General features: G+C 45.3%; 1 protein-coding gene across 3 annotated transcripts in view; it reads right to left on the bottom strand.

Annotated features, from left to right (window-relative positions):
* The window catches only part of USP10 (ubiquitin specific peptidase 10), an 85,888-nt gene extending 68,232 nt beyond the window's left edge, over positions 1-17,656 (bottom strand). For 2 of the 3 annotated variants that reach the window (XM_017543630.1, XM_017543632.1), the window contains exon 1: positions 17,500-17,656. In XM_017543630.1, coding sequence (XP_017399119.1) covers positions 17,500-17,520 — 21 coding nt within the window. In that variant the 5' untranslated portion in view covers positions 17,521-17,656. The remainder of the gene's footprint in view (positions 1-17,499) is intronic. The other variant, XM_017543635.2, reaches the window with a different exon arrangement.
* Positions 17,657-17,916: the final 260 nt, after the last annotated feature.

The following is a 17,916-nucleotide window of genomic DNA, read 5'->3' as shown; positions in this document are numbered from 1 at the left end:
TTTTTTTTTTTTTTTTTTTTAAAAGGAGGGCACCTTAACACATGAATGGGGTGAGCAAAAAAAGAGATAGAAAAATAGTTGGGCAGCAGTGACCAGAGAATTCATGTGAAGTAGTAAGATCCCCCAGCTGGGTGCAGTGGCTCACACCTATAATCAATCCCAGCACTCTGGGAGGTGGAGACCCTATTCCTTCTCGAGAGCAGCTCAATGCCCTTCTTCATTCTCTGAATTACTATAAAAGACCTTGCCACATGCACCACGTAACTCAGTACTTAATTACACATCTTGTAATATGCCCAGTTCTTTCTTAGGCCTTAGCTATCTATTATACACAAGGGTAAGGATGCTTCGGTTATCTTCCTCGATATCTATAGCAGTAGCTGAAATAGTTGGCTTCACCAAACATAAGCCAGCTTATCGATAAATATTTTATAAACAGGCCAGGAGTGGTGGCTCATGCCTTTAATCTCAGCACTCTGGGAAGCTGAGGTAGGCAGACCACTTGGGGTCAGGAGGTCAAGACCAGCCTGGCCAAAGTGGTAAAACCTTGTCTTTACTAAAAAATACAAAAATGAGCTGGACGTGGTGGTGCACGCCTGTGGTCCCAGCTACTCGGGAGGCTGGGGCAGGAGAGCTGCTTTAGTCCAGGAGGCGGCGGTTGCAGTGAGCGGCGACTGCGCCAGCGTACTCCAGCCTGGGTGACAGAGCAAGACTCTGTCTCAAAAAAAGAAAACTAATTAATAAACAAATCTTTTAAAATACTTTTCAAAGATTTCATGTGTAGAACCTGTTTTTGATATTAGTTTAAATTTTTTTTAAAACTTAATGTTTTAAATATCCCCTAATTATCTTACTCTCCCTTAGCAAAATATACCTCTCCCTTCACCCCCAAAATAATCAATGAATTAAGGACGTTCATCTTGCAGTCTACAATAATGTGTTCAATTTGCTCGAAGAAATAAGATAATTCACACCTTACAACTAAAAACTGGATCAAAAAACTACTAAACATCACCACTGTTAGCATGCATAAACTATAACCTGTGAATACTCTACAGTCCTTAAACAATGCTGAAGACTGAGTTAAGGCTCTTGAGATCTAAAAAACACAAGAGCAAAGGAAAACCTTTAATGGAAAAACATTCACAACATAAGAAATGGAAATCCATGCATGGTGGCCTTAGTCCCAGTATTTTGGGAGGCTAAGGGGGGAGGATGGCCTGAGCCTGGGAGTTGGATGCTGCAGTGAGTGAGCTATGATGGTGCCCCTCACTCCGGCCTGGATGACAGAGCCAGACCCCATCTCTTAAAGAACAGGAATAAGTGCGGAAAACATTTTACTAAACAAGCATCAGTCCACGTTTTAAGAAGGAAAATACCACCACTAACACACCACCACGAGCTGCCTCTCCCTGTGCATCTCGCTCCCACCAGCCATCTGCCACCCTAAGGCCTGCCTCTCCTCTAGGCACTGTTGAGGCCCTCTACACCTCTCAACTGGGTCTCTGCAACCATCTGCCTCTGCTCTCACCCCTCACCCTCCAAACTGCTTGTGGCCACCACAGACCTGTCTCTCAACCAAACCTTACTATTCTGGTGCCCAGGAGAGGCCTTTGAAGTCTCCCAGAACTTTTAAGGCTTAAAGGTTCTAGCAGAGCCTACAAGAGGCACCCATCCCACCCACCTTCCCAGCACCATAGCCCCTACAAACTCTCCATCCCGCAAAGGCACTTCCGCAACACCACACACGCCACATGTGCCTGCTTTGGGTGCCCTTCTCTTGGGCCCCTGCCAGCCTGGCTGACGCTGTGCACTTACAGAACTCAGTTCCAAAGGCATCTTTGTGAACTATTCTTCTCACGAACGTGAGCCAAGGTGTCCCTGGACTCTCCTGTGACAGGCTCTCCAGCTTCTTTCCCACACCTGACTGTGGGCTTCTGAATCTGTCCAACATGGTATGTCTTTCATGAATGTGTGTGTCAATAAATATTTACTGAGCACTTACCACTTTCTAGGACCGGGGACCAGCAATGAACAAAGCAAACAAAAATCCCTGCCCTCACCAAGCTTAAATGGGGGAGACAAAGTGAAGAAGACAAGCACATCAGGACACCGGATACATAAGGTATCAGCTGTAAGGACAGGGTGACAAGTGTGAAGGAGGCCACGATTTTACAGGTGGGTAAAGTGCGCCTGCCTGAGACGAGGGCACAGGCACTCGCTGAAAGTGGGGGAGCAAGCCACAGGGACAGAGGAGGCGAGCGTGTCTACAAGCAGAGGGTCTGGGGAGACGAGGTGTTCCCCTTCATTTTTGTACCCACAATACCTGGCACATAACAGAGGTCAATAAATAACTACTGGGTGAATGGTGACTTTGGCTCAGACACCTAAGATCACAAAGGTGGGGGAAAACACAAACTAAGTGCTGCAGCCAACTGAACAGTTCTTTCCAGGTTCACCAGTGACACATAATCAGGCCCTCTACTGGAAAGGTGGGCTGCGCCAGCTCTTGGATTTGGGGGCAGCTGCAATGGCTCTAAGCAGGCCTGCGAAGACCACTGGCACGCCCACTGACTAGGCCTGGAAGAGCTTTAGTACACGGAGCCACCACAGCCAAGCACTTGCTGGTAACTCTGGTGAAGGCATTTTCTCTGCATTGGTAACCGTCCTATGATCTCCAGACTATACCTGTTGAGAAAGAGCCCAAGACACTGCGAGAATGTGATGAAGTTGTCAGGGAAAAAAAAGAGAGAGAGAGGGATAAAGCGCCCAAGAAAATAAAGGAAAATAACTGACATGTGACGTGTGAGTCAGTCACCTGGATTCCAGAAACTACACAACAGAGATAAAGACAGCACTGAAGAACCTGAAGAGAAGCTTAGATGTCACCCATGCATTCTAAATGCGGAAATGACAATCAATCTGAACACTATGGGAAGCAGCCACCTCTTCTTAATCAGCTCTCATTACTATTTCTACAGAAGGCAAATCTGTCCCTCGTAGTCTGGCATGCTGTGTTCTTGAACTTCTGAGTTAAGGCTCTTGAGATCTAAACTATTATAGACAAACCAAAGAACACCATAAAGCAGTCCTCAAAACAGTGAATGATAACCAGCTGGTCTCTGTCAATTAACCTATCCAATGGACAAACACCTGAGTGCCTAGCAAGCTAGGCAGCCGGGAGGCCGGAGCCAGACCACACTCTACTCAAGAAAGCCTTCTGGGCCTGACAGATCAGTCAGGACGGCGGCTGCTCCGGTTCATCCATGTAACGTTCACCTCTGCAGAGGGCACTATCTCCCCACATCTTCCTTCCGCGACTCTCAGGACAGGGCCCACACAGGCCCTGAACACAGCTGACTGCCTCCCCAAGAAGGACAAGGCATCTAGGAAACCGAAGTCCACAGGGCCCTCAAAGCTCACGGTGCACACACCATATTGTGATGTATTTCCCTTCGCACAGAAAAGACATCCACTGCTTAATATGCTAACTTAAATCAATGTTTCCATCCAAAAGATGCAAGGGCAAAAAGGCACAACTGCAAGGGGTTTCTGTCAACCTTAAAAAGCAAAAACCAGCCAGCGCAGTGGCTCACGCCTATAATCCCAGCACTTTGGAAGGCCGAGGAGGGCAGATCACCTGAGGTCGGGTGTTTGAGACCGGCCTGACCAACATGGAGAAATTTTTAGTCTCTGCTAAAAATACAAAATTAACCGGACATGGTGGCGGATGCCTATAATCCCAGCTACTCGGGAGGTTGAGGCAGGAGAATCGCTTGAACCCGGGAGGCAGGGGTTGCAGTGAGCCGAGATCACACCACTGCACTCCAGCCTGAGTAACCAGAATAAAACTCTGTCTCAAAACAAAAACAAAACAAAAAAAGCAAAAACCAGGCTTGTTTACCATATGCTAAGAGATGAGAGACAAACTCCAAACACAGCTCTGGTAACTGTGTCTAAGACTAGCTCATTGCTAGGATGTTGCTACAGTATCATTATGTGTGAAGTTCAAGTCATAGTCAACTAAGTTTCCAGCCAAAACTGAAGAAAATGCTTTTCTAAGATTGGAGAAAAAAAAAAAAAAAGGCCAGCACAGTGGCTCACACCTGTAATTCCAACACTTTGGGAGGCTGAGGCAGGCAGATCACTTGAGGTCAGGAGTTCAAGGTCAGCCTGGCCAACATGGTGAAACCCCATCTCTACTAATAATACAAAAATTAGCCAGGCATGGTGGCACATACCTGTAATCCCAGCTACTCGAGAGGCTGAGGCCAGAGAATCGCTCGAACCCAGGAGGCAGAGGTTACAGCCAGCTGAGACCTTGCACTGTACTCCAGCCTGGGTGACAGAACAAGACTCCATCTCAAACAAACAAACAAAACTTGCCCTTCCCCACTACCTAAACAAGGCGAAGAAAAGTTTGTGCACACTGTTATGGCACAGAAGAGCAAAGAGGTAAGAGGCAAGAGAAAACCAAGTGTAATTATTTCAGGACCAGATTGTGATTAGAATTTCCTCACCTGACGAATCCATGACCAACAGCAGCAAAAAGGAGCAAGAATTCCTGATGGCAAATTGGCTTGATGCTGTGCACACATCCTCAGAGATGCTGACAGCCCGGCTTCAGGATGAATTAGAAAGTTCCAGTTCTCTGGGACATCAGATGCTCACAGCTACACTGAGCTGTGGTGGAGTATGCCGATTCCATGCTGTCCACAGGTGCCCTATTTCAAGATGTGGGATGCAGAGCACCAGCCAGAGCAGCTCTTAAGGCTTTGGGGAACACATCTGTACTTATATTTTAAATTATATATATGTTTTTTGCAACTTATAAATCCCAACACAGGCCCTGGAACAGATCAAGTGCTGCGTAAACGCTTGTTTAAAAGGCATTAACCATTTAGTTAATGAATGCCAAACCAAACTGAAATCTCATTCCAAGACACAAGAAGACAGATCTTCAAAGCAGCAAAATGTCAGGATTTCTCATCTGCTCAGAACTGTTCCCCAACTCCACTAACAGCTAAAATTCATTACTATCACACTCAGAGTGAAGGGCACAATCCGTATTTTTGTTGTTCACGGCTAACCCAGACTGGAGATGTTAAAACACTTTGTCCAAAATATGATTTGGTTATTGCTATTCATGGGGAAGTGCTCAAGAAGTTAAAAGGAAAAAAAAAGCTGCACACGAAGCCGTGCAGAGATCTGAAACCTGAGCCTGGCTGAAACGACCTGGGGACCTACTCGCAGGGATCCTTACTCAGGGTCTCTGGGTGGCACCCAGAGTGCGAGGTGATTCTGGTGTTAGAAGAGGGCATTCAAGGATCACAAACCTAAAACGCCATTAATTTCAATGATTCCAAATTTCTAAAGTTTACTCTCAAAAGTGCTAAAAGAAACATTTAAAATATTAACAGAAGCCACTTCAAAGTCATGGGACAGAAACAAGTTTTTCTTAATATTTTCTCTATTTTCTAGGAATATCATCGGGGACAAACGCTTGTTTTTAAACGTGCCTCCCACTCAAAAGGAATAATGTCCCTAGATGACCTTCTCTAACTACTCTATCCAATTATCACTGAGGACACTGAAGGGCTACTTGCCTCACATTAATCTGTCTCAGAAGTCCCCAAAAGAAATACCCTACTTTCCCTCCCCCCGAAGTTGTGAGGCTTAAGATAGCAAGGTGAACAGAGAGTAGATTCCCAACTATGGATGAGAACCCAAAGAATCAAACCCCTGACAACGGTCAAAGGATCTCAATAAGACCCCTGCATAATCATCTCAATCCAGCAATCTTTTTTTGAGACAGTTTCACTCTGTTGCCCAGGCTGGAGTGCAGTGGCACAATCTCAGCTCACTACAGCCTCTGCCTCCCAGCTTCAAGTGACTCTCCTGCCTCAGCCTCTCAAGAAGCTGGGATTACAGACATGCACTACCCTATCTGGCTAATTTTTGCATTTTCAGCAGAGAAAGGTTTTACTACGTTGGCCAGACTGGTCTCAAACTCCTTACCTCAAGTGATCCACCCACCTCGTTCTCCCAAAGTGTTGGGATTACAGGCGTGAGCCACGTGCCTGGCCTCAAACAGCAATCTTAACCCAGAGTGTTGCTACCAACTTAGCTCAATCTTGAGCTTGGACTATCAAGTTCTTTACCTCTCCTCTCCAGACTCCTGGCTAACACTTCACCCTACAGACCATTTCAACTACAAAGGTATCTGTTTCCCAAACAGGCTGCAGGCTTTGAGACTGTTCCTCTGAACATTCTCCTCCATATGCCCTTGTCCTTGTGCTTCTCTGCCCAGAAAACTCCAGCTCAAATGTTACCGTTCTAGAAGAGATGTCTTCCCAGCTTGGCCTAACCTTCAGTTCCACTAGCCTCCTTTTTCGAAACACCTTACATCTAACCAACTCCTTGGTCATGCAACTCCACCTCCACTGTACCCACTGAGTCAAAAGTCCAAGGACCCGCCGGGCGCGGTGGCTCACGCCTGTAATCCTAGCACCTTGGAAGGCTGAGGTGGGTGGATCACCTGAGGTCAGGAGTTCAAGACCAGCCTGGCCATGATGGTGAAACCCCATCTTTAAAAAAAAAAAAAAAAAAAAAGTCCAAGGACCCTCCCCGAAATAATCTCCTTATCGTCACTGTGACCCCTGTTAGTCTATTCTTCATGGGGGCAGAGTATGATCCCAAATGGCAATCTGATTATGGTGAAACCCTGTACCATCCCCTCTTCCACACTTTTCTCAGGATAAAGACAGTAACATCTAACAAAGGCTGCAAGGCTGGATGGAGTGTGTATCCCTCCCCTCCAGCTCTGTGCCCAAGGCACACAGGTCCTTGCTGAGTTCCCCAAAATGCTCCAAATTTCCCCCAGCCAAAGGCCCACCGCACATGCTGTTCCCACCGTCTCATGCTACAAACGCGTCACTTCCACAGGAACCGTTCTTTGACTTCAGGTTGTGCTCCCTTCCTTTGGAAAACATCTTCAGTTTGCAACGATTTGTACCTAACTGTGATTATCTCCTAGACCCATAAACTCCTCTGGGAGAGAAACAATGCCTGTTTTTGCTCATCACTCCATCCACAGTGCCTGGTACACAGCAGCCAGTCAGTAACTATTTGCTGAACAAATGAATGTTCTTGACAATGCTGTTCACACTTCTGTTACAGGAATTACCACCCTAAAACTGGATGCACCCAGCAGTGAGCCTGCTTCTTTCCCTCGATACCTTGTGGACTTCTAAAGCACAGCTCTATACTCCTACTGTCTGGCCACCAAAAATCTCTGAACATTCTCAAAAGATACAAAGTTCTTCATACGTGGTTCTGAAAAAACTGTCTAATATTCTGCAAATTAATTCCAAACAAAATAGTAAACCACACTTGGAAGCCCTGATTTTCCATTTTATTACAAGTCAGAAGTAGTTAAATGTGGTTAATTCTCGGGAGTGGGACCTGAGTTGGAAGTGATTTATTTTTTGCCACTGCAATACTTTGATGAAACAAAGTGATGAAACTTTGATAAAACAAAGACAAAAAACATGATCTTAAACAAGATGGAGAAAAATTCAGGTTAATTACCCAATTCCTCATTATTCCCTAGGGCAGGTGACTTACCAATCTCCAACTAATGAAAAGTCTGTCCTCTTGTAAATCTAGTGCAAAGGCAATGAATGGACAAGAATTTGAATGTGAATCAGACCTCCTTTTGTGTGTGTGTGTGTGTGTGTGTGTGTGTGTTTTATTTTTATTTTTTTATTTTTATTTTTTTATTTTTTAAGAGTTTCGCTCTTTCGCCCAGGCTGGAGTGAAGTGGCATGATCTGGGCTCATGGCAACCTCAACTTCCACTCCCACCCCCACCGGGTTCAAGCTATTCTCCTGCCTCGGCCTCCCGAGTAGCTGGGATTACAGACACCCACCACCACATCCAGCTAATTTTTGTATTTTTAGTAGAGAGAGGGTTTCACCATATTAGCCAGGCTGCTCTCGAACTCCTGACATCAGGTGATCCACCCAACTCAGCCTCGCAAAGCGCTGGGATTTTAGGCATGAGCCACTGTGCCTGGTCAAGACCTCCTTCTACAATATGATCATCAGAGAGCATAACTGCTATTAAGGGGGAGAAAGTCTTCAAAACATTTCTTTTCCTTTCTTTTTTGACACAAGAGTCTCGCTCTGACACCCAGGCTAAAGAGCAGTGGCACAATCTCGACTCACTACAACCTCCACCTCCCATGCTCAAGTGATCCTCCCACCTCAACCTCCCAAGTAGCTGGGATTACAGGAGAGTACCACCATGCCCAGCTAATTTTTGTATTTTTTGTAGAGAAAAAGTTTTGGTATGTTGCCCAGGCTGGTCCCAAACTCCTGAGCTGGAGTGATTCACCTGCCTCAGCCTCCCAAAGTGGTGGGATTACAGGAGTGAGTCACTGCACCTGGTCCAAAATATTTCTTAAGAAAAAAATCGTTCGGATAACATGTTGTTATTCAGAACTTTTGACAGCACTTCCAGTCTCCTGTATTCTGGATCCTGATAAGCCACTTTAATCTCCCAAATATACGCTTCATTCCATAGCAAAATTAGCTAAAAATAAGAAAACTGACTTCAGTAGATGTTTTCAATAATTTTGAAACAAGATCTGCTCAATAAAGTTCAGTTAAGTGACTAGAGAGAATAGACCATATTATGAAACAACAGAACAACAACAAAATACCCTAATGGAAAAAAGCATAGAAGACACACATCAACTGAGGATTAAGGATCAGACAGGAAGGGAATGACTTACAGTTTTTACTTTAAATACTTCTGTGCTGTTTTCATTATCTTAAAAATAGCGCGTCTTTATAACTGAAAATCAATAAAGGATTTTATCAAAATGCACCCCACACAAAATTTAGTGATTAGTAACATTATAGTAACAGATTTTGTAATTGGTAACATTAAAACTTTTAAATACACACTTCATTCATTCATTCGATAAATTTCTATGGAGTAAATACTAAGGGGAAGTCACAATGTGAAATATTATGCCTTCATCAGTCTCTTCCAGAAAACCAGTTTGGCAAAGCAGAAAAAGCAAAGAATTTAGAAGTCAAAACACCTGCTTTTAAAAGGTCCTGATTGCCAGCAGCCATATGACTTCAAGTCACAACTTCTCTAGGTCTTATCTTATTCATCTGTAAAATCGTTATAATAATATAGGACAGAGTTGCTGTAAAGGCACAAACAAGCTAAAGCACTTCACAAACTACGCAGTTTATACAGTTCACGGGCTTCAAATGATGATTACTGCAATACTTAGTATTTCACAATAAATATGTTCCTTCCTGTCCAATGATCAGATCTAACCAGAGGGCCTACTTCAGGTCTTAAAAAGTATATTTATTTTATATATATAAAAATTTATACATATATATTATAGTAGCCATCTAAGGAAAATTATTACTTAAAATATCAAGAGAAGGGGTATATGGGAACTCTCTGTACTTTTCACTCAATTTTGTTGTGACCCTAAAACTGCTCTAAAAAATGAAGTATGAAAAAAAAATTTTTAATGTATCAGAAGTTTTTTTTACATTGGCCAGGAATCTCTAAAACCTCTAGAATTAAACTTCATTTTCAAATTCTCTTCTATTTTACTCAAAATTTCAACATGTCCTATTAAAAGGAAAAAGGCTGATTCTCTTTTTTTTTTTTTTTGAGACGGAGTCTCGCTCTTGTTACCCAGGCTGGAGTGCAATGGCGCCATCTCGGCTCACCGCAACCTCCGCCTCCTGGGTTCAGGCAATTCTCCTGCCTCAGCCTCCTTAGTAGCTGGGATTACAGGCACGCGCCACCATGCCCAGCTAATGTTTCGTATTTTTAGTAGAGACGGGGTTTCACCATGTTGACCAGGATGGTCTCGATCTCTTGACCTTGTGATCCACCCGCCTCGGCCTCCCAAAGTGCTGGGATTACAGGCTTGAGCCACCGCGCCCGGCCTAGGCTGATACTTTCAAAATGAATAGGAAGGCTGGGTGTGGCAGCTCACGTCATCCCAGTACTTCAAGAGACTGAGGCAGGAGGATCCCTTGAGGCCAGGAGTTTGAGACCAGCCTGGGAAACACGGCAAATCTCTGTCTCTACGAAACAATTCTTTTTTTTTTTTTTTTTTTTGAAAGAATGAGTAGGGAGGCTGGATGCAGTGGCTCAAGCCTGCAAACCCAGCACTTTGGGAGGCCAAGGTGGGTGGATCACCTGTGATCATAAGTTTGAGAACAGCCTGACCAACATGGTGAAATCCCCATCTCTACTAAAAATACAAAAATTAGTCGGGTGTGGTGGCAGGCCCCTGTAATCCCAGCTAACAGGGAGGCAGAGGCAGGAGAATCAGTTGAACCCAGGAGCTGGAGGTTGCAGTGAACCGAGATCACGCCACTGTACTCCAGCCCAGGCAACAGAGCGAGACTCTGTCTCAAAAAAAAAAAATAAATAAAAATAAATAAATAACAGGGAGTATATTTTACTTTATTCCATGAATTTTAAAACACAAAAACAAGTATTTTTCACATGTACTCACAGTAATAATAACCATTTTTGTGGACAACAAGCTGTCCCACCACATCCAGCTTGCTCACTGGATCTCATCTAAGGACTCCAGGGGTACCTTATTCATGGGGACCACTCCTTTCCCACTCCAGACAATACATCCACATAACAGGTCTATAATGCAAACCCCTCTATTTGGTACAGTTCGAATGCTTGTTTTTCTCTGCCTTCAGTTTCTTACAGCAGGGCACACCTGATACGTCTAATACTATTTAACTAACACATACACACATATACAAGTTTTCACAGTAGCTCCAATGAGAATGTAAGTTTGGAGCTGTCATAGTCAATGTTTTGATATTTTTAAGACTACACACCAGGCACGGTGGCGCACGCCTGTAATCACAGCACTTTGGGAGTCCAAGGCAATAGATCACCTGAGTTCAGGAGTTCGACACCAGCCTGGCCAACAAGGTGAAACCCCGTGTCTACTGAAAATACAAAAATTAGACCAGGCGCAGTAGCTCACACCTGTAATCCCAGCACTTTGGGAAGCGGATCCACCAGGAGGTGGATCACCTGAGATCAGGAGTTCGAGACCAGCCTGGCCAACATGGTGAAACTCAGTTTCTACTAAAAATACAAAAAGTTAACCGGGCGTGGTGGCAGGCATCCATAATCCCAGCCACTCAGGAGGCTGAGGCAGGAGAATTGCTTGAACCCAGGAGGCAGAGGTTGCAACGAGCTGAGAGATCACGCCATTGCACTCCAGACTAAGCAACAAGAGCGAAACTCCGTCTAAAAAAAAAAAAAAATCAGTTCGCATGCCTGTAATCCCAGCTACTCTGGAAGCTGAGGCAGGAGAATTGCTTGAATCCAGGAGGCGGAGGCTGCAGCGAACTGAGATCACACCACTGCACTCCAGCCTGGGCAGCAGAGCAAGACTCTGTCTCAAAAACAAAACAAACAAATAAAAAGGAGCAAGAAAAAAGCACGGGCATATGTCTGTACTCAACATACGTGAATGAAAAGGAGCACATATTCATAAAACAAAGACAAATGGGAAAACAAAAATCTAGCACCATCAGATCAGGAAGAAAGAGACAAATGGAGGGAGAAAGGGGGGAAGGAGTCAGCTAGATGTAAAACTCAGGTACAAAAGGCACAGGAGTGGAGACACTTGCCTTTTTATCAGGGGTCCTCTCACTTGGAAATGCACTGGTTTTGAGATGCCTGAGCCATAGAGTATAGGCTTAGAATGGCCCTCCAGCTGATACCAGAAAAGTAAACTGAGGGTTGATCTGAAGAATGCCAACCAATAAAGCTGTAGACACAAGGCCAATTGGTAGGAGACCCAGGACTCTTAAGAGCAGCTACCTGGCCGGGAATGGTGGCTCACGACTGTAATCCCAGTACTTTGGGAGGCGGAGGTGGGTGGGTCAAGACCATCCTGACTAACACAGTAAAACCCCATCTCTACTAAAAATACCAAAAAAATTAGCCAGGCATGGTGGCAGGTGCCTGTAGTCCCAGCTACTCAGGAGGCTGAGGCAGGAGAACCACTTGAACCTGAGAGGCGGAGGTTGTGGTGAGCCGAGATCACATTACTGCACTCCAGCCTGGGCCACAGAGCCAGACTCAAAAAAAAAAAAAAAAAAAAGAGCAGCCACCGTTATGGTGCAGAAGGTGGCAGGTGCTGGGCCTGCACTCCACATGCACGCTCTCCTCTAACAATTCTCACGGGAGCCAAAAAGGGAACATCGAGGAAGACAGGCTTTAATCCTCTCTAATGTTACCTTTCTCTCCCAGCCCCAAACCACACTTCCACCGAAATACCTTACCCACCCTATTCCAGGAGAGGGCAACCAGGACATGGTGTTTCAAGACAGGGCAGAATGGCAGTGCTGGCAGAGCTTCTGGTTTCTCAAGTTATCTGATGAAAATGGGATCATGGCTCCGTAGCTTTCAAATAGCCAGCTCTGAAAAAGTCTATGATCTGAAGATTCCATATCAAGGCTTATGATAAATTCTACATTTTCTGATCCCTGAAACAAATACAATACACATACCCCATGGACCAACTTTCTTTTCCTCCACGAATTCTTCATCTAGCCTGTACTGACAGAAGTGGTCACAGAAAGACCTTTTGGGAGAACACTTTGATAAACAGGAAACCTGCAGTCCAAGCACATGTCAGTCTTTGGAAATGAACATCTACACTGCTGAAGTGGCACTAAAGTGACAAATGACAGTAATCCAATGGCCCAAGGCCAGCAAATTCCATTGCAAACAGATTTATCTCTTTTCTGTAACAGTGGTTCTTGCATGTGTGGCAGTAAATAGGAAAGTAACAGCCTAATTACAAATTCAAAAGCAAGCTCTTCCCACTATGTTTCGTACTTTGGTAGATTATCGGCAAGATGTGTCCTCAGCAACCACGTTTAATGTGCCATTTGAAAACTGGGAACCATCAACTCACACGTCTGAAATTATATTTAAAAAAAAAAAAAAAAAAAACTTGACGTAACCATTTCAACTGGAGATGATGCCACCTTTCTCAATTACTTGAATGTTACATTCTGAGCACAGCACAATGGCATTAAACTTGGCATTAAACAGCAATCATTAAGCTTTGTAACCCTTTTCTCCTTTAAGTTTTCCTATGTGAATCACTACTTAAATCCTATCACTTCTAAGTAACAGAACACTGGAATGTATGTCCTAACTTTTGCTTTAGTGAGGAATTTAGAATGTGGAAGGCCCACTTACTATTGACTGGAATTTCAGAGCACTGTGGTATCACCAAGATGGGCTCAAGAGCACGAAGGTGAGGCCCTGCTACAGCGTGGCTGCACAGGCCATCTGCGGGAACCACTCAGGTGACCACTGGCTCACAAACTTAAAATATTGACTCTTTTTTCTTTTTCTTTTTTTTTTTTTTTTTTGAGACAGAGTCTTGCTCTGTCACCCAGGCTGGAGTGCAGTGGTGCAATCTTCCCTCACTACAACCTCCGCCTACCAGGTTCAAGCGATTCTCCTGCCTCAGTCTCCCGAATAGCTCACTACAGGTGCTACAGGCACACACCACCATGCCCAGCTAGTTTTTGTATTTTTAGTAGAGACAGAATTTCACCATGTTGGTGAGGCCGGTCTTGAACTCCTGACCTGATGATCTACCCGCCTTGGCCTCCCAAAGTGCTGGGATTACAGGCATGAGCCACCTCACCCGGCCAGAATATCTAGTCTTAGGACATGTTTAAGTATCTTGCTGCCACTGTGCAAAGGAAAACTGTTATTTCCAAACACCCTGTCAAAATTTCAAATAATTTACTTCAGCTGCTCATTATGTGAGACTCTAATAAAAATGTACCTCTTTCAAGAATTAACACTAATCCACCTGCCAGCTATAAACAGATATTCAGCAATACAGCAACATTCTGCCGTATGCTGGAAGTGGAATCCAAGGCATTCCACCATATAAAATGTGGGGGCCCTGCTATCACATTTTAAAAAAGGCTTAAAAAAAGACTGGGTTGAGTCTGTGCAGAGACAAGGACAAGAGCCAACTGCACGATATTCAACTTGGGTGTCGGAAGCATTATTCTGGAGATTTCACTATAAAATGACATCAATAATCACAAAAATTTTTTCAGGTGTAAGGCAAAAGTGGTAGCTTCAAATTAATTACCCCAAATCATTTATTCGGTCCCCTCAGTGACAAAGATATTCATTTGGACTTAACACTTCAACTGTTAAGTTCTCTTGTTTTTTGCTAAAATGTTGAAAGCTATTGGCCTCAAAATGTTTCCAAATTTTTCACTATTACACTTCGATACAGGCAAAAGGGATCAACCAACACTTCCTAATAACTGGAAATAGGGTTATTAACCTAGAAACATTTTTGTTTTATTTACTTATTTTTATTGATTTGAGATGGTGTTTGGCTCTTGTAACCCAGGCTGGACTGCAGCCGTGTGATCTCAGCTCACTGCAACCTCCCAGGTTCAAGTGATTCTCCTAACTTGGCTTCCCGAATAGCTGGTATTACAGGTGTGCCACCATGCCTGGCTAATTTTTGTATTTTTAGTAGAGATCCGGGTTGCACCATGTTGGCCATGCTGGTCTCGAACTCCTGACCTCCTCAAGTAATCCAAGCATCTCCACCTCCCAAAGTGCTGGGATTACAGGCGTGAGCCACTGCGCCGGCCTATAAACATTTTTAAATTGTAACTTTTTCCAGGTCCCATTATTCTTACTGACAAATTTAACTTTAACAAGCCAATTTTAAAATAAGACCTCGAATTTGTAGCTGTTACTCCCAACAAAAACAAGTAATAGGCATATCACGGCACTTAGCACATGATAAACAATCAGTATTTGCTGAATGAATGAATGGCCATTAAGGCTGCAAGACTTTCAGGGTAGTAGGCAACCAAATAAAACAAATTTTTGAAAACGCTAAGAATGATTCAGGCAGGAATCAGTAACTAAATCCTCTCATACATAATTCCATTATTTGTTTCTATTACTATTCCGTGAAAATGAAAATTATGAGAAATCGGCCTGGCGCGGTGGCTCACACCTGTAATCCCAGCACTTTGGGAGGCCGAGGCGGGTAGATCACCTGAGGTCAAGAGCTCCAGACCAGCCTGGCCAACATCATGAAACTCCGTCTCTAATAAAAATACAAAAAAAATTAGCTGGGCATGATGGCTGGCGCCTGTAATTCCAGCTACCGGGAGGCTGAGACAGGAGAATCATTTGAACCTGGGAGGTGGAGGCTGCAGTGAGCAGAGATGGCGCCATTGCATTCCAGCCTGAGCAACAAGAGCGAAACTCCATCTCAAAAAAAAAAAAGAAAAGAAAAAAGAAAAAGAAAATTTTGAGAAATTAAACCATCTCCTTTGCTACTTTCTCCACGCTAGAACTTAAAAGTATTTAAATCACACTTTAAAAGAATAAACCCAAAGTGTTGCTAACATTTATGTTGAGCCAACTTTTGCTACTCCAATTCTCTAAAGACGCGTATAGCTAATGCTGTTGCGTAAAACATAAATACAGGGCGGGCGAGGTGAGCAAGTTGCGAGGTCAGGAAATCCAGATCATCCTGGCCAACATGGTGAATCCCCGCGTCTACTAAAAAATTAGCTGGGTGTGGTGGTGCACACCTGTAACCCCAGCTACTCGGCCGGCTGCGGCAGGATGAATGGCTTGAGCTCGCGAGATGAAGACTGCAGTGAGCTGAGATTGTGCCACTGCACTCCAGCCTGGCCGAAAAGCGAGGCTCCATCTCTAATAATAATAATAATAATAAATAATAAATAATAATAATAAAACAAAAAACACGTAAGTACTGAGACAAAGCAACGAAATTACAATTTACATAATATCCATCCCTATTAACATTTCAATCAGCCTTCAACTGTGATTGATGCTTATTAAATAAGGTGAGTTATGCCTAAAGACGCTTTCTTCTTGTCAAAATCACAAGGAATATTACACATATGACCTTTATACTTATTCATACCAATTTTAACAATAGGCTAGTTAATTAGTGCGTATTTAAGTTGAGGAAAAAACCAAAGGTCAAATCTTTTTTTAAATAAGTCTAAACAAAGCTAAATATACCAAATCTCTTAAGAATAATCTTTGAGTTATACATCTGTAAAAATTATTCAACTACTAATCCCTTTTTTGGTGCAAAGAACCATACTACCTACAAAAGTAAATGTACAAGGGAGCAAAACATTAACGGGAGGATGTTCCAATGCAAACTAAACTATGGCAAACTTAACAAAATTGAAGCTTCTCATTAAGATCTAGTTTTTAAAAGTTTTCGCGTTGTAGATTCCACAACACGCATTCATTTCAACAGTCACGAAAATCGTTTTTCAAATGAGGTCTAGTCAGATTGAATTTATCTGCAAAAGAGCAACAAAACCCAGGTGCTTATGAAGGGTTACAATTTTACTTGCCACCAGTTTTCCCAGTGGCTACTTTGTTTCATTTCTCCATATTTAATACGAGTGCACACTGAGATGGTTTAAAAGTATGCAACAATTTATAGGGACTAGATGTCAACAAATCAGTAGTCTAAAGCAAGCTTGACAAATAATATATCATGCCGATTTTTGCTCAGAATAATTATAATGGCGGAGGGGGGAGAAAGGGTGGGAGAGGGGAAAAGGAGCTTAACTCTATACGCACATCTCCCAAAAAGAGCTCTTTCTTTCCACTACAGGATTATTGTAAAGGGCCCCTAAGCTTTAGATACTGTTAAGGCAGGGTGCGTTAGTGTCAGCCTGGCTGGGATGGGTTCGTGCAAGGGATGTCACTCAAATGCAAGTAAAAGTACAGTCCTTGCGACTTATTTCGAGCTTTGTTTTCGACAGTAGCCTAAGGCCGCTACTGAGCGACTTCTATCCAAAATCAGAAAATCAGCAACCCCCGCGTCATCAATCAAGATCACAAGGAAGGGTTCTGAGGCAAGGGGGCAACAGGGCACCCTCAAATCTTTGAGGCTCGCTCCGGGCAGAGGCAGCAACCTGAGCTGCTCTGGGGCTCTTGCCAGTCCAGGAGACTCCCGGAGCCCCCGGGCCGCCTCCCCAGGCCGGCGCGGCGGGGAGGGCCCCACTCCACACCCCGGGCTCGCCCCGCGGTCCAGCCCCGGGGAGATTAACCCCTTCGGCGCCCCCCACGCCCTCCCCAGGCGGGGCCCGGAGCCCCCGCCCTTCTGCCTCCCCGGGACTAGGGGACCCAGGCAACTCTGGAGGACGAAGGCGCGGCGGGCGCAGAGGCGGCGGGTGGCTCCGGCCTAGGCCCGGGCAGCGTGTCCCGGCGCCCTCCCCCACTCCCACACGCTCGCTCCGGGGAGGGTGCGGGAGCCCGCCCGCCCGCCGCGGCGTCCGCTCGGCGCGGGCTCGGCTCCCCTTCCGGCCGAAGGCGCGGGCCAGCGGCTACCTGCGGACTGTGGAGGGCCATGGCGGCCCGTTTCAATGGGACTCGGCGCTCCTCCGGCTGCTCACGCTGCTTCCCCCGCCGCCGCCATCTTCTCGCCCGCACATACACACTCGCATCGGCCGCCGCGCCTGCGCACTGGCCGCGCGCCGCGGGGCGCGGGGAGGCCGGCGCGATGCTGCGCCTGCGCGGCCGACAGGTGGGCGTGCGCCGGCTGGGCCGCGGATCTTCCCCGCGGCGTTTGGAGCTGCCGGGTCTCTGAGCCCCGCGCCCCTCGGGCGGAAGCGGCCGGGCACCTGCACACTAGGAGCCCGCCCGGGCCTGGCTGCGGAGCCGGAAGGAGAGAGGGCAGGCAGGTGGAGGTGGCGACGCCGAGGCGCCGGCGGGCCCCGGCTCCCCACCTGCTGGGGGTTACCTGGG

This window comes from Cebus imitator, unplaced genomic scaffold (genome assembly GCF_001604975.1).
Source record: "Cebus imitator isolate Cc_AM_T3 unplaced genomic scaffold, Cebus_imitator-1.0 Scaffold159, whole genome shotgun sequence".
Taxonomy (NCBI): domain Eukaryota; kingdom Metazoa; phylum Chordata; class Mammalia; order Primates; family Cebidae; genus Cebus; species Cebus imitator.
Note: the sequence above shows the minus strand (reverse complement) of the source record. Positions and strands in the feature narration are given on the sequence as shown.